At 36.9% G+C, this 17,938-nt stretch overlaps 1 protein-coding gene across 1 annotated transcript in view; it reads left to right on the top strand.

Annotated features, from left to right (window-relative positions):
- unc-13-4A (BAI1 associated protein 3) overlaps positions 1 to 17,938 on the top strand; it is a 111,000-nt gene that overhangs the window by 10,074 nt on the left and 82,988 nt on the right. Inside the window, exons 3-4 of the mRNA XM_075305113.1 lie at positions 5,597 to 5,840; positions 13,634 to 13,802. Of these exons, the coding sequence (XP_075161228.1) occupies positions 5,597 to 5,840; positions 13,634 to 13,802 (413 nt within the window). The remainder of the gene's footprint in view (positions 1 to 5,596; positions 5,841 to 13,633; positions 13,803 to 17,938) is intronic.

Below are 17,938 nucleotides of genomic sequence, written 5' to 3'. Positions count from 1 at the left end.
TATGACTCGCTTTGTTTGGCCATAGCAACAACAACGAAACAGCCAAACACACATGTGTAAATGAAATGGCGCAAAACTGCGAAAAGAACCTGCCTAATTCAGCGATGGAAGCACTTGGAGAGTGCAATAAAGAGATATTTCCAAACGTGCACATTCTTTTAAAAATTTTGGTCACTTTGTTAGTTACTCAGGGATGGAAAATACAATTTTTAAGAAAGTACAAAAAAGGTATTTTTTGAGCGGAAAGGTACTTTTTACTAAATTTCAACAAAAATTTCACTGGAAGTTTATTGTCAAGAGACTGAATTTTAAAGAAAATAAAATTTTGACAAAATTTTCTATATAAATAAAATTTTGCAAAAATTTTCTATAGAAATAAAATTTTGCAAATTTTTTTCTATGGAAATAAAATTTTGCAAAAATTTCCTATAGAAATAAAATTTTTAAAAAATTTTCAATTGAAATAAAATTTTGACAAAATTTTCTATAAAAATAAAATTTTGACAACATTTTCTACCGAAACAAAAAATCGATAATATAGAATCGCATTCTTTTTTCGACTAAAACATTCTTGAAGTTCAATAAAATCCTGTTTTTGACTATGTCTTTTACAAAATCGAGATTTTCTTCCCACATGAACATGTCTGTTTTGCCATATTTGTAAAAGACTATTAGCAAATATTTTGTCAAAGCCATTGTACCATAAATCTGATATCGACTCAAAAATGTCTACACAAAAGGTACTAAATCCTTCGCGGGGGTACTACGGTACTGACCGGGGTGAAAAAGTATTGAAAAAAGTACTATAGTACTGCATTTTCCATCCCTGCTCATCCGAACGTTCATTTTCAACAATGAAGAGATTAAAGACGTATCTTAGAAATTCGACTAGCGAGAGTAGACTCAATGGATTGACATTAATTTCGGTTCATCGCCGAATACATGTGCCGACTAAAGAAGTCATTGATTTATTCGCTGCCCAAAAAGCCCGTCGGCTCAAGTTAATATTATAAAACAAGTAAGAAAGTCTAAAGTCGGGCGGGGCCGACTATATTATACCCTGCACCACTTTGTAAATCTAAATTTTCGATACCATATCACATCCGTCAAATGTGTTGGGGGCTATATATAAAGGTTTGTCCCAAATACATACATTTAAATATCACTCGATCTGGACAGAATTTGATAGACTTCTACAAAATCTATAGACTCAAAATTTAAGTCGGCTAATGCACTGGGGTGGAACACAATGTTAGTAAAAAAATATGGGAAACGTTTAAATCTGAAGCAATTTAAAGGAAACTTCAAAAAATTTTATTTATGACTTGTCGCTAGATATATATGTATTAGAAGTTTAGGAAAATTAGAGTCATTTTTACAACTTTTCGACTAAGCAGTGGCGATTTTACAAGCAAAATGTTGGTATTTTGACCATTTTTGTCGAAATCAGAAAAACATATATATGGGAGCTATATCTAAATCTAAACCGATTTCAACCAAATTTGGCACGCATAGCTACAATGCTAATTCAACTCCCTGTGCAACATTTCAACTAAATCGGAGCAAAAAATTGGCCTCTGTGGTCATATGAGTGTAAATCGGGCGAAAGCTATATATGGGAGCTATATCTAAATCTGAACCGATTTCAACCACATTTGGCACGCATAGCTACAATGCTAATTCTACTCCCTGTGCAAAATTTCAACTAAATCGGAGCAAAAAATTGGCCTCTGTGGTCATATGAGTGTAAATCGGGCGAAAGCTATATATGGGAGCTATATCTAAATCTGAACCGATTTCAACCACATTTAGCACGCATAGCAACAATGCTAATTCTACTCCCTGTGCAAAATTTCAACTAAATCGGAGGAAAAAATTGGCCTCTGTGGTCATATGAGTGTAAATCGGGCGAAAGCTACATATGGGAGCTATATCTAAATCTGAACCGATTTCAACCAAATTTGGCACGCATAGCTATAATGCTAATTTTACTCCCTGTGCAAAATTTCAACCAAATTGGGGTAAAACTCTGGCTTCTGGGACCGTATTAGTCCATATCGGGCGAAAGATATATATGGGAGCTATATCTAAATCTAAACCGATTTCAATAAAATTTGGCACACTTGACTATAGTACTAATTGTTCTTCTTGTGCAAAATTTTAAGCAAATTAGGCTAAAACTTTGGCCTCTGGGACCGTATTAGTCCATATCGGGCGAAATATATATATGGGAGCTATATCTAAATCTGAACCGATTTCGTCCAAAATCAATAGGGATCTATTCTGAGCCAAAACACTTACTTGTGCCAAATTTGAAGTCGATTGGACTAAAACTGCGACCTAGACTTTGATTACAAAAATGTGTTCACGGACAGACGGACATGGCTATATCGACTCAGGGACCCACCCTGAGCATTTTTGCCAAAGACACCATGTGTCTATCTCGTCTCCTTCTGGGTGTTGCAAACATATGCACTAACTTATAATACCCTGTTCCACAGTGTGGAGCAGGGTATAAATATTGTAGACATACCTATACATAAATACAATTTTCTACACATGAGATTATATGAATATTTCTTTTTAAGTTGAACCCAACCCAACCCCCCCCCCCCCCCTGAAAATCCTGGCTACGGCCTTGATGTGCATCTAGAGAAATAAACAAATTTATTATTTCGTCGATTTGAAAAAAAATTTCTGGCCTATGGAGGCACTCTCAGAAAAAACTTTACCAAAATTTCTATGGCCGACTTTTTTTCTTTCTTCTTTATTTATCTATTCTTTATTTTAGTTCGTGAACATTTGTATACCCTTGTACATTTTTATAAAACGACAGGAAAGACCAGTCCATGACCCATAGTTTACCATACCCATCATCTTCGAATTAAATTCCGAGTCGATTTAGGAATGCCAATCTCTCTGGCCATCCTTCTGTCTGTATATGTATACACGGTTGCCACATTTGGCAGAATTCTACCAAAAATGGTAGATTTAAAGGGTGATACGTTCAAAATTTGGTCAAGAGAAAATGCGTGTAAATCGGTGAAATCGTTTATTTAAAAAATCAAATTAAATTTCTTTTTCACGTTCAATTAGTATAAAATTCAGAAAAAATATTCAGTTAGACTTTCGCTTTTCCAAATCCGAATTGCCGGGCCTCACGCTTGACACCTGCCATCAGATTTTGTACAGCCACCTTGTCCACCTTCTTCGCCGCAGAAAGCCAGTTTGCCTCGAACTGCTGCTCGTCCTTAGCAGTTTTTTGGTCTTCTTTAGGTTCCGCTTGACAATAGCCCAGTATTTCTCAATTGGGCGGAGCTCTGGCGTGTTGGGAGGGTTTTTGTCCTTGGGAACCACCTTCTCGTTGTTGGCGGCGTACCACTCCATGGCCTTTTTACCGTAATGGCAAGATGCCAAATCCGGCCAAAACAGTACGGAACAACCGTGTTTCTTCAGGAAAGGCAGCAGACGTTTATTAAAACACTCTTTTACTTAAATTTCTTGGTTGACAGTCCCGGAAGCTATGAAAATGCTGCTTTTCAAGCCACAGGTACAGATGGCTTGCCAAACCAGATATTTCTTTGCGAACTTTGACAGTTTTATGTGTTTGAAAATATCTGCTACCTTTCCCCTTCCTTTTGCCGTATAAAACCGGAAGCTGCTTGTAGTCGGCTTTGACGTAGGTTTCGTCGTCCATTACCACGCAGTCAAACTTCGTCAGCATCGTCGTGTACAGCCTCCGGGATCGCGCTTTGGCCGTCGTATTTTGTTTATCATCGCGATTTGGAGTCACTACCTTCTTGTAAGTCGATAGTCCGGCTCGTTTTTTGGCTCGATGCACGGTTGTAGACGATACACCCAGCTTGTTTGCGGCATCTCGGAGAGAGAGAGGTTAGGGTTTCGCTTGAAACTACCGGCAACTCTCTTTGTCGTCTCAGCGGCTTCCGGTTTTCGATTTCCTCCCGATCCAGACTTCCTGGCTGTCGACAAACGTTCCCCAAACACTTTAATTACATTTGTAACGGTTGATTTGGCAACTTTTAGCGATTTTGCCAGCTTTGCGTGCGAGTAGCTCGGATTTTCGCGATGCGCGAGCAAAATTTTGATACGCTGCTCTTCTTGCTTGGAAGGCATTTTGACAACTGAAGAGTGAATTCCAAAATCAAAATAAGAGCAACATTCTACACACACACACACCTTCAAAATGAGGGGTGTTAAGGTTTTTTAAATGCAAAATTGAAAGAAATACGTCAAGTTTATATTGACCAAATTTTAACCGTATCACCCTTTAATTTTGAGATTGGTAGAATTCTTGATATGTTATATCGGCAGCTTTTGCAAAATATACCTCTCCATAAATTTTCTATAGAAATAAAATGTTTACAAAATGTTCTATCAAAATAAAATTTTGACCAAATTTTCTATAGGAATAAAATTTTCTATAAAACTACATTTTTGATCAAATTTTCTGTAGGAATAAAATTTTGACAAAATTGTCTATAGAAACAAAATGTTGACAGAACTTTCTATAGAAAAAATTTGACAAAATTTTCGATAGAAAAAAAATTGTTTTCTTCAAATTTAGGTAGATTATGTTTGGATCGAGTGGCAAATGTAGTGCAAAGTCCAGCTCGAAGTTTAAATCTGATCCTCCTCAACTTTAGCTCAAAGCTCAAAGCTATTTATTATTCAGATTTATATATAGATATACCATATATATTTATCACCGATGTGGTCATAAATAATTGACGTCCCAGCAAACAAAGAACTTCCAAAAAAGTAATTAGCACCACACTGTGGAATATAGCTCCCATATATATCTTACACCCGATATGTTCTTGTATGGCCCAAAAGCCAGAGTTTCCTTTAAATTTTGCGTAATGAATATAACTGGTAGTGTCATAAAGTGGCAAGATTTGGATAAAATCGGTTCACATTTAAATTTAGCTCCCACATATATCTTTTGCCCGATTTACACTAGATACGATAGCCCCTTGCAGTTTTCCAACCAAATACAAAACACACTTAATGGACCTACCATGGTGCAATGGTTAGCATGTCCACCTGGGTCGTAGGTTCAATCTCAGTTGAGACCAATGATCACAAAGGTTTTCAGAGGTGGATTATACCCTCTCAGTAAAGCTGACATAATTTCTATTTGTTTCAAAGCTTCTCAAAATGAATTGCCCTTTGGATTCGGCTAAAATAATGAGGCTACTTGTCATTGAGTAAGCCTGAAAATAACGGGCTGCCACTATACTTATCTGATTACGTTTGTATTCCATAACGAATAAAATTATTTGAGTTTCCAATAAATCAAAATGCTTTTGTATGTTTGAAAACAATAAAGTGAACTGTCACTGGAGTAAATCTGTTAGCTGTCAGACGAGCGGTTTATAAATGATTACAACCTGAAGTTGGTTTGCAATACACATCCACAGCCACATTGTATGTTGGAATAATTCCTCAAGGAAATGTTTGCCCCTTTGATCAAGAACAATTTTTTCTTGTCTATAACCCACAACAACAACAAGTAAACACTTGAATATTCTATATTGAAAATCTTTATTAATTTTATCTTTTACATCATTTTCAGTGTTCAAGAAACTGATGGCTCATATTTTGAAAATTTCACATCACTCGGATGGAAACGTGAGGATCGTCGTATGTCTGCAACACGTGCAGCTGAGTTAAGAGCTGAAACGCAGCAAGACAAAGAACGTGAGACACCAAAAATTTCTGAAGACTCAATAGAGAAGCAAGAGAAAAAGGAAAAACTTTATCTGGAAGTATTGAATACAATAGCCAATACTGTGGGAGCACCAGCCACTGGAGGACAGGTAAAATAAAAATAGCACAAGAAAATTAACTACGTAGTTTTTAAGATGAGGGTGCAAGTCTAATATAGTGAAAGGAAACTAAACCAACCACAATCGTAAGGAGTGTTGGGGGAAATTTTGAAAAACACATGCCTTTAACATTTAAAAGAAAAGGAAGGAAACCCTAAAATCAATATCAAGGACATTTTGCTTTTTTATACCCTCCACCATAGGATGGGGGGTATATTAACTTTGTAATTCCGTTTGTAACACATCGAAATATTGCTCTAAGACCCCATAAAGTATATATATTCTGGGTCGTGGTGAAATTCTGAGTCGATCTAAGCATGTCCGTCCGTCCGTCCGTCTGTTTAAATCTCGCTAACTTCCGAACGAAACAAGCTATCAACTTGAAACTTGGCACAAGTAGTTGTTATTAATGTAGGTCGGCTGGTATTGCAAATGGCCAATATCGGTCCACTTTTACGTATAGCCCCCATATAAATGAACCCTCAGATTTGGCTGTCGGAGCCTCTAACAGAAGCATATTTCATCCGATCCGGCTAAAATTTGGTACATGGTGTTAGTATATGATCTCTAACAAACATGCAAAAATTGGTCTACGTCGGTCCATAATTACACGCAAAAAAATTCTTTCCTCACAAACGAAATTTTAGACAAACAAAGTTCGTTTCTCATTTGCTTTTCGCTGTAAGAAAGTGCATTTGGAAAAAAAGTATATACTTTTTGTGATAAACGTTTATTCTTTTCCAGGATGTAAAAACAATTTCATAAAGACTAACTCAAAAAAAAAAAAAACAAGTATATAAAGCAGTAAGTTCGGCCGGGCCGAATCTTAAATACCCACCACCATGAATCAAATATTATAGTTTCCTGTGAAAATTTCAGGGGGATTTGGTGACAAGCAGATCAGTTCAACCAGTACACTTCCCGAAGATAAATTCAAAGATTTTACCTATGAAGACTAGATCAGATTCTGGATTTATAAGAACCATATTTGAGTTTTAGAGGAATCATAAACATCGTGTGCAAGTGGTCAAGAAAACGAAATAACGCCTTGAAAAGGTGTTAAGAACTAGAAATCCTCGTGGATGTGAGGGACAATGCAATTAGCAAGAAAACAATGTTTTTTTATACCCACCACCATAGAATGGTGACGGGGGTATAATAAGTTTGTCATTCCGTTTGTAACACAGCGAAATATCGATTTCCGACTATATAAAGTATATATATTCTTGATCAGGGAGAAATTCTAAGACGATATAACGATGTCCGTCTGTCCGTCTGTCTGTCTGTTGTAATCACGCTACAGTCTTCAATAATGAAGCAATCGTGCTGAAATTTTGCACAAACTCGTCTTTTGTCTGCAGGCAGGTCAAGTTCGAAGATGGGCTATATCGGTCCAGGTTTTGATATAGTCCCCATATAAACCGACCTCCCGATTTGGGGTCTTGGGCTTATAGATATCGTAGTTTTTATCCAATTTGCCTGAAATTTGAAATCTAGGGGTATTTTATGACCATAAAAAGGTGTGCCAAAAATGGTGAGTATCGGTCCATGTTTTGGTATAGCCCCCATATAGACCGATCTCCCGATTTTACTTCTTGGGCTTATAGAAACCGAAGTTTTTATTCAATTTACCTGAAATTGGAAATCTAGAGGTATTGTAGGACCACAAATACGTGTGCCAAAAATTGTGAGTATCGGTCCATGTTTTGGTATAACCGCCATATAGACCGATTTCCCGATTTTACTTCTTGGGCTTCTAGAATCCGAAGTTTTTATCCTATTTGCCTGAAATTTGAAATCTAGAGGTATTTTAGGACCATAAAGAGGTGTGCCGAAAATTGTGAGCATCGGTCCATATTTTGGTATAGCCCCCATATAGACCGATTTCCCGATTTTACTTCTTGGGCTTCTAGAATCCGAAGTTCTTATCCTATTTGCCTGAAATTGGAAATCTTGAGGTATTTTCGGGTCATAAAGAGGTGTGCCGAAAACGGTGAGTATCGGTCCATATTTTAGTATAGCCCCCATTAGAACGATCTCCCGATTTAACTCCTTGGGTTTCTAGAAACCGTAGTTTTTTGTCTGATTTGCCTGAAATTGTAAATATTCTGGTATTTTAGGCTCACAAAAACGTGTATCGGATTAAGTTTTCATCGGTCCATTTGGTAATGCCTCCGTATAGACCGACTTCACTTCTTGAGGGTGTAGAAGGCGCACTGATCATGAAAATTGCTTGGAACTCAATGTAAAATTTCCAGATTTTACTTCTACAGATTTAAGATTTCAAATCAAGACGTTATTTTATAATTTTCTTGCACACTTACTAGAGATGTTAATGATTCCTCTAAAACTCAAACAAAAATGGTTCTTATAAATCCAGAATCTGATATAGTCCTCATAGGTGAAATCTTTAAATTTATCTTCGGGAAGTGTCCTCAAGTCCTCAAGCCCTCCTGAAATTTCAAAGGAAACCCTAATATTTGGTTCATGGTGGTGGGTATTTAAGATTCGGCCCGGCCGAACTTAGTGCTGTATATACTTGTCTTTTTACATATATTTCAGATATGTTCGGAAGATTCCGAAAAAATGTTCAACATTACATTGTACTATATTACATTTTGAACTGTAAAATGTGTCTTATTAAAGGCCTAAAGTCAGAAAAGAACAGTGTTTGATATAAACGAAATGGACTGTGTTGTTGTTTCAAAAATAACTTTTTCTATTGAAAAAATAAAAAAATTGTAACAAACAATTTTTTTTTTTTTTGGTGATAAAAGTTTAAAATTTTCGAAGCAATTCAAAAAACTCTAACAAAAGAAAAACGTTTTCGGTACACGTTTTCCAAACGTTTTTTTTTTCTTTGCGTGTATATATAGCTCCAATATAAACCGATCCCCAGATTTGGCTTGCGGAGCCTCTAAGAGAAGCAAATTTCACCCGATCGGGCTGAAATGTGGTATATAATGTAAGTGTGTGGTCTCTAACAACTACGCAAGAATTGGTCCACATCGGTCCATAATTATATATAGCCCCCATGTAAACCGATTCCCAGATTTGGCTTGCGGAGCATCTAAGAGAAGCAAATTTCATCTGATCCGGTTGAAATTTGGTACGTGGTGTAAGTATAGGGTCTCTAATGACCATGCAAAAAATGGTCCACATCGGTCCATAATTATATAGCCCCCATATAAACCGATCTCCAGATTTGACCTCCGTAGCCTCATGGATGAGCAAATTTCCTCCGATTCGGTTGAAATTTGGTACGTGGTGTAAGTATATGGTCTCTAACAACTATGCACAAATTGGTCTACATCGGTCCATAATTATGTATAGCCCCCATATAAACCGATCACCAGATTTGACCTCCGGAGCCTCTTGGAAGACCAAAATTCATCCGATTCGGTTGAAATTTGGTACGTGATGTTAGTATATGGTATCCAACAATCATGCAGGAACTGGTTAATGTCAGTCCCTAATTATATATAGCCCCCATTTAAACCGATCCCTAGATTTGACCTCCGGTGCCTTTTGGAGAAGCAAAATTCATCCGATCTGGTGGAAATTTGGTACATGGTGGTAGTATAAGATATTTAACAACAATGCCAAAAGTGGTCCATATCAGTCCTTAATCATATATAGCCCCCATATAAACCGATCCCGAGATTTGGTTTTGGCGCCTCTTGGAGGAGCAAATTTCATTCGAGTAAGTTGAAATTTGGTACATTGTGCTAGTATACCGTGCCGTTAACAACCGTGCCTACTAAGTCCATATCGGTCTATAGTAATATAGAGCCCTCAGATAAATCGATCCCCAATCACACAAAAATTGGTACATATCAACCCAGCAAAAAAAAAAAAGCGTCGCCAAAAAAGTAACGAAATTTTTCTTTTTGGATACGGAAGTGGTGCAAAATTGACGCAGAAGCGATGAATTTAACATGGGCTTGTCATAGGACGGAAGTCCTCCATTTCAACAGCCGTTGCACTGAATTTGCATCACTTTTTCAAGTGTGAGCCGAATTCAATGTTTTGGATGTAAATTAAAAAATTCTATAATATTTTGTCAAATAAATAATTTTTATACTTTTTTGTAATTTTTAATGGATTATAACGCTTGTCCGAAACGTTTGACCTCAAATATTTTCAAATATTTACAATTTTTTCAGATTGGATTTAGCATTTTTTTCGACAAAATTTAAATGATTTGTACCATTTTATGAATTCTTACTCTGTTTTTAACCTATTTGAAACAAATCAAGTATATACAGCCTTAAGTTCGGCCAGGCCGAATCTTATGTACCCTCCACCATGGATTGCGTAGAAACTTCTACGAAAGACTGTCATCCACAAATTTCAACTCACTTTTTTATACCATTCACCACTACTGTGGTACAGGGTATAATAAGTTTGTGCATTTGTATGTAACGCCAATCTTTTAGTATATCGATCGGCTTAGAATTAAATTCTGAGTCGATTTAGCGATGTCCGTCCGTCTGTCTGTATATGTATTTTTGTGCACAAAGTACAGCTCGCAAATTTGGCATAATGCCGTTTCTTGGGGCAGAGACAATCGCTATTGGTTTTGGAAAAAATCGGTTCAGATTTAGATATAGCTGCCATATATATTTATCCCCGATTTGGTCATAGTTAGCGTGTTTACCAACCGATTTTCTTGCAATTCCGTACATCCAAATATTTTATGAATCTCGAAAATCGTGCAGAATATCAGCCAAATCGGTTCAGATTTAGATATAGCTCCCATATATATCTTTCGTCCGATTTAGAATCATATGACCACAGAGCCCAAAGTTTACTACCGATCTTCGTGAAATTTTGCACAGAGGGTAGAATTGACATTCTACCAATGCTTGGTAAATTTGATAGAAATCGGTTCAAATGTAGATATAGCTCCCATATATATCTTTCGTCCAATTTAAACTTATATGGCCTCAAAAGCCAGATTTTTGCCGTGATTTGCTTCAAATTTTGCACAAGGGGTACGTTTAATAGTATTCTTAAGTGTGTCAAATTTTGTTAAAATCGGTTCAGATTTAGATATAGCTGACATATATATCTTTCGCCCGATTTGGGCTTATAGGGTCTCAAAAACCAGAGTTTTGCCCTGACTTACTTCAAATTTTGCACAAGCGGTACTTTCAACGATACTATTGTATGTGCCAAATATGGTCAAAATCGATTCAGATTTAGATATAGCTCCCATATATATCTTTCGTCCGATTTGAAGTTATATGGCCTCAAAATCCAGGGTTTTGCCGTGATTTGCTTCAAATTTCGCACAAGGAGTACGTTTAGTAGTATCGGTAATTGTGCCAAATTTGGTTAAAATCGGTTCAGATTTAAATATGGCTCCCATATATATCATTCGTCCGATTTGAACTCATATGACCAGGGGGCCAAAGTTATACTCCAATTTACGTGAAATTTCGCATAGATAGCAGAATTATTATAATTATATTATTATATGGGAGCTATATATAATCTGAACCGATTTTGACTAAATTTGACATGTATAGTTAATACATGTCAAATTTAGTCAAAATCGGTTCGGATTATATATGGCTCCCATATATACGTACACCAGAGTTGGTAAAATATATAATGGTAGACTGTTAAACATTTTAGACCCATTTTCAATGGGTCTCTAGAAATTTTAATTCTAGAGATTTTGTAGAAGTAAAAAAATTGTCTCCTTTATATAGCTAGTTGAGATGGTAACACAAATTTTAGCCGACATAGGGGTGAAGGGTATAATATAGTCGGCCCCGCCCGACTTTAGACTTTCCTTACTTGTTGTTAAATATCGTATACTACCATCACGTACCAAATTTCAACCAGATCGGATGAATTTTGCTTTTCCAAAAGGCACCGGAATTTAAATCTGGGGATCGGTTTATATAGTAGCTATATATAATTATGAACTGATAGGAACCAATTCCTGCATGGTTGTTGGATACCATATACTAACATCACGTACCAAATTTTAACCGAATGGGAAGAATTTTGCTCTTCCAAGGTGCTGCGGTGGTCAAATCTGGGGATCGGTTTATATGGGGCCTATATATAATTATGGACCGATATCGACAAATATTTTTGCATGGATGTTTGAGGCCATATATTAACATCACGTACCAAATTTCAACTGAATCAGATGAATTTTGGTCTTCCAAGAGGCTCCGGAGGTCAAATCTGGTGATCGGTTTATATGGGGGCTATATATAATTATGCACCGATATGGACCAATTTTTGCATGGCCGTTAGGGACCATATACTAACGCCATGTACTAAATTTAGCCAGATCGGATGAAATTTATTTCTCTTAGAGGCTCCCCAAGCCAAATCGAGGGATCGGTTTACATGGGGGCAATATATAATTATGGACCTATGTGAACCAATTTTTGCATGGTTGTTAGAGACCATATACTAACACCATGTACCAAATTTCAGCCTGATCGGATGAAATTTGCCTCTCTTAGAGGCCTCGCAAGCCAAATTTCGGGGTCCGTTTAATGGGGGCTATACGTAAAAGTGGACCGATATGGCCATTTGCAATACCATCCGACCTACATCAATAACAACTACTTGTGCAAAGTTTCAAGTCGATGGCTTGTTTCGTTCGGAAGTTAGCGTGATTTCTACTCCCTGTGCAAAACTTCAACTAAATCGGAGCAAAAAATTGGCCCCTGTGGTCATTTGAGTGTAAATCGGGCGAAAGCTATATGTGGGAGCTATATCTAAATCTGAACCGATTTCAACCAAATTTGACACGCATAGCTATAATGCTAATTCTACTCCCTGTGCAAAATATCAACTAAATCGGAGCAAAAAATTGGCCTCTGTGAGCAAATGAGTGTAAATCGGGCGAAAGCTATATATGGAAGCTATATCTAAATCTGAACCGATTTGGCTCATATTTTGCAAGTTTTTCGAGACTTATAAAATATCGGATGTACGGAATTTGAGGAAGATCGGTTGATATACACGCCAATTATGACCAGATCGGTGAAAAATATATATGGCAGCTATATCTAAATCTGAACCGATTTTTTCCAAAATCAATAGGGATCGTCTTTGAGCCGAAACAGGACCCTATACCAAATTTTAGGACAATCGGACTAAAACTGCGAGCTGTAGTTTGCACACAAAAATACACCAACAGACAGACAGACGGACAGACAGACAGACGGACATCGCTAAATCGACTCAGAATTTAATTCTAAGACGATCGGTATACTAAACGATGGGTCTCAGACTTTTCCTTCTTGGCGTTACATACAAATGCACAAACTTATTATACCCTGTACCACAGTAGTGGTGAAGGGTATAAATATACAACTCTGATTGACACTGATCTTTTTATTATTAGCTTTAAAAGGAATTTCTTACGTGTCCAAAAAAAAACTTCGTTTGTCTAAAATGTCTTTCCCTACTGCTGTATGCTTGGTAACAATTCTTTTAATTTTTTTTTATAATCATCATCAGCTATGAATTTTTTGTAAATCCAGTTTCCCAGAAAATGGTTACTTTGTGAGTTTTTTTTTTTTTTTTGTAGAAGAAATATAATTAGAATATCTGAAGGCTGCAAGCTCTTACCCTATTCAACTCTTAGGTTTTATGTCATTGGTAAATATACCACAAATATTCAAATGATTCTCCTTTTCGATTACTTCTATCCATAGTTCAATATAAAATTCTATTTAAAATTTCCATTAAAATCTTATGGTTTAAATCTTTTCCTTTTTTTCTCCTATATTCCCAACTAACAGTTCGCCCACTACAAAGAGGAGATGTATTTACATGCCCAAAGAGCTTTTGGCATGAGCCCAGATCGTCATTATCGCCTACTTCATACAACAGCTGAGGATAAACCAAAAGTAATTGTCCTGTCTGTGGTGGTTTTGGAAGCTGAAGGACTTGAGGCCAAAGATGCCAATGGTAAGTAACACGAATATGATACGAGATACAGCATCATTGCCAGCATCTTCATCATAGTCATCATTGACAGTACCAGCATGACAAATGTTTTAAATTTAATGAAATGCTTGAAAGCAATTAAATTTAAATATTCCTTTTCGAAAAAGTAATTACAGTAAATTTATCATCAATGCTTTTGGGTTTGAGATAAACTTACACTTCTTTTCTTATTATTTTGTATAGTTAATCGCTTAGAGCCAAATACACCCTCAATAAAAATCGCTTCAGTAACATATAAAGGGTGATACGGTCAAAATTTGGTCAAGGGAAAACGCGTGTAAATCGGTGAAATCGTTTATTTAAAAAATCAAATTAAATTTCTTTTTCAAGTTCAATTAGTATAAAATTCAGGAAAAATATTCAGTTAGGCTTTCGCTTTTCCAAATCCGAATTGCCGGGCCTCACGCTTGACACCTGCCATCAGATTTTGTACAGCCACCTTGTCCTCCTTCTTCGCCGCAGAGAGCCAGATTGCCTTGAACTGCTGCTCGTCCTTAGCAGTTTTTTGGTCTTCTTTAGGTTCCGCTTGACAATAGCACAGTATTTCTCAATTGGGCGGAGCTCTGGCGTGTTGGAAGGGTTCTTGTCCTTGGGAACCACCTGCACGTTGTTGGCGGCGTACCACTCCATGGCCTTTTTACCGTAATGGCAAGATGCCAAATCCGGCCAAAACAGTACGGAACAACCGTGTTTCTTCAGGAAAGGCAGCAGACGTTTTTTCAAACACTCTTTCACGTAAATTTCTTGGTTGACAGTCCCGGAAGCTATGAAAATGCTGCTTTTCAAGCCACAGGTACAGATGGCTTGCCAAACCAGATATTTCTTTGCGAACTTTGACAGTTTTATGTGCTTGAAAATATCTGCTACCTTTCCCCTTCCTTTTGCCGTATAAAACTCCTGTCCCGGAATCTGCTTGTAGTCGGCTTTGACGTAGGTTTCGTCGTCCATTACCACGCAGTCAAACTTCGTCAGCATCGTCGTGTACAGCCTCCGGGATCGCGCTTTGGCCGTATTATTTTGTTTATCATCGCGATTTGGAGTCACTACCTTCTTGTAAGTCGATAGTCCGGCTAGTTTTTTGGCTCGATGTACGGTTGTAGACGATACACCCAGCTTATTTGCGGCATCTCGGAGAGAGAGGTTAGGATTTCGCTTGAAACTACCGGAAACTCTCTTTGCCGATGTCAACCAAATTTGGCAAGCATAGCTACAATGCTAATTCTACTCCCTGTGCAAAATTTCAACTAAATCGGAGTTAAAAATTGGCCTCTGTGGTCATATGAGTGTAAATCGGGCGAAAGCTATATATGGGAGATATATCCAAATCTGAACCGGTTTCAACCAAATTTGGCACGTATAGCTACAATGCTAATTCTACTCCCTGTGCAAAATTTCAACTAAATCGGAGTTAAAAATTGGCCTCTGTGGTCATATGAATGTAAATCGGGCGAAAGCTATATATGGGAGCTATATCTACATCTGAACCGATTTCAACCAAATTTGGCACGCATAGCTACAATGCTAATTATACTCCCTGTGCAAAATTTCAACTAAATCAGAGCAAAATATTGGCCTCTGTGGTCATTTGAGTGTAAATCGGGCGAAAGCTATATATATGGGAGCTATATCTAAATCTGAACTGATTTCAACCAAATTTGGCACGCATAGCTGTAATGCTAATTCTACTCTCTGTGCAAAATTTCAACTAAATCGGAGCAAAAACTTGGCCTCTGTGGGCAAATGAGTGTAAATCGGGCGAAAGCTATATATGGGAGCAATATCTAAATCTGAAGCGATTTGGCTGATATTTTGCAAGTTTTTCGAGACTTATAAAATATTCGGATGTACGGATGAGGAAGATCGGTTGATATACACGCCAATTATGAACAGATCGGTGAAAAATATATATGGCAGCTATATCTAAATCTGAACCGATTTTTTCCAAAATCAATAGGGATCGTCTTTGAGCCGATACAGGACCCTGTACCAAATTTTAAGACAATCGGACTAAAACTGCGAGCTGTACTTTGCACACAAAAATACATCAACAGACAGACAGACGGACAGACAGACAGACGGACATCGCTAAATCGACTCAGAATTTAATTCTAAGACGATCGGTATAGTAAACGATGGGTCTCAGACTTTTCCTTCTTGGCGTTACATACAAATGCACAAACTTATTATACCCTGTACCACAGTAGTGGTGAAGGGTATAAAAACATGAATATGACAGCAATACTAACATAAAAAGCTAGTAAAGAGACTCAATAAAATAAATAAAAAAAAATGATATAACATAATACAAGCTAAATAAAAAAAAAACTAAAAACTAAATAAAAAAATATATATAAAAAAATAAATAAAAATTAAACAAATTAATTAAAGAATTTACAGCTACTCAGTAACTAGTCAACATCTGCTAACACAACGTTAGGGATGAGACAATACATGCAGCATAAAAATTAAATTAACATTAAACATAACAAAAAAAAAAAGAAAAAAATAATAAAAATAAAATTAAAATTATTATCTGACATAAATTATATAAGACTTAGTACTTATCACACATAAAATTCATAAAATTGAATAAAAAAATAGACATCAAAATAACTCGACAATCAATTTATAATAAAGCAACTAAAAGGAAATTGGTGCAAATTGTCACTGACGGACCTATCACAGAACTGGTACCTTTGCTCCAGTTAGTTGCAATTTTCACATTTAGTGAAATAAAATTATCAGTATAACCTTTTGTTCGACATATTTCAAAAGTTTTTTTTTTCATTTCGGGTTCGATTAGGAACCCAAATTGAAAGAGATTTCTACGAGTTTGTCCGAGACTGGTTCCTGAGGATCTGTTTATCGGTTGCTCCTGCTAAAGTGTCCCAGGTCGTGTCCTTTGGGATGAGCCCAAGACGCGTCCTAAAATGTAAGTTTACTCCGTCAATGGCAAACCCATGTTAAAGTGGACGGTCCCTTCCATACGTTTTGATCAGAACTGGGACTGGTCCATACACACCAGGGACTAGTCCTGTACCAGTTCTGTGGTTGATCATCTTCCCGTAGGGTAGTAATTGTAATTGGGAGTTGTTCTAAAGGCACAACTTTAAAAGCACTTCCAATAATGTCTTCACAAAGAAGTTAACTATTTTAACTACACAGGAAGTTTTTTTACTTCATTTTTATACCCTTCACCACTACTGTGGTACAGGGTATAATAAGTTTGTGCATTTGTATGTAACGCCAAGAAGGAGTAATCATAGACCAACCTTTTAGTATACGGATCGGCTTAGAATTAAATTCTGAGTCGATTTAGTGATGTCCGTCTGTCTGTCTGTCTGTTGATGTATTTTTGTGTGCAAAGTACAGCTCGCAGTTTTAGTCCGATTGTCCTAAAATTTGGTATAGGGTCCTGTTTCGGCTCAAAGACGATCCCTATTGATTTTGGAAAAAATCGGTTCAGATTTAGATATAGCTGCCATATATATTTTTCACCGATCTGGTCATAATTGGCGTGTATATCAACCGATCTTCCTAAAATTCCGTACATCCGAATATTTTATGAGTCTCGCAAAACTTGCAAAATATCAGCCAAATCGGTTCAGATTTAGATATAGCTCCTATATATAGCTTTCGCCCGATTTACACTCATTTGCCCACAGAGGCCAATTTTTTGCTCCGATTTAGTTGAAATTTTGCATAGAGAGTAGAATTAGCATTGTAGCTGTGCGTGCCAAATTTGGTTGAAATCGGTTCAGATTTGGATATATCTCCCATATATAGCTTTCGCCCGATTTACACTCATATGACCACAGAGGCCAATTTTTAACTCCGATTTAGTTGAAATTTTGCACAGCGAGTAGAATTAGCATTGTAACTATGCGTGCCAAATATGGTTGAAATCGGTTCAGATTGGGATATATCTCCCATATATAGCTTTCGCCCGATTTACACTCATATGACCACAGAGGCCAATGTTTAACTCCGATTTAGTTGAAATTTTGCACAGAGAGTAGAATTAGCATTGTTGCTATGCGTGCCAAATTTGGTTGAAATCGGTTCAGATTTAGATATAGCTCCCATATATATGTTTT

Source organism: Haematobia irritans, chromosome 4 (genome assembly GCF_050003625.1).
Source record: "Haematobia irritans isolate KBUSLIRL chromosome 4, ASM5000362v1, whole genome shotgun sequence".
NCBI lineage: Eukaryota > Metazoa > Arthropoda > Insecta > Diptera > Muscidae > Haematobia > Haematobia irritans.
The sequence above is the reverse complement of the archived record's forward strand: the minus strand, read 5'-3'. Positions and strand labels throughout refer to the sequence as shown.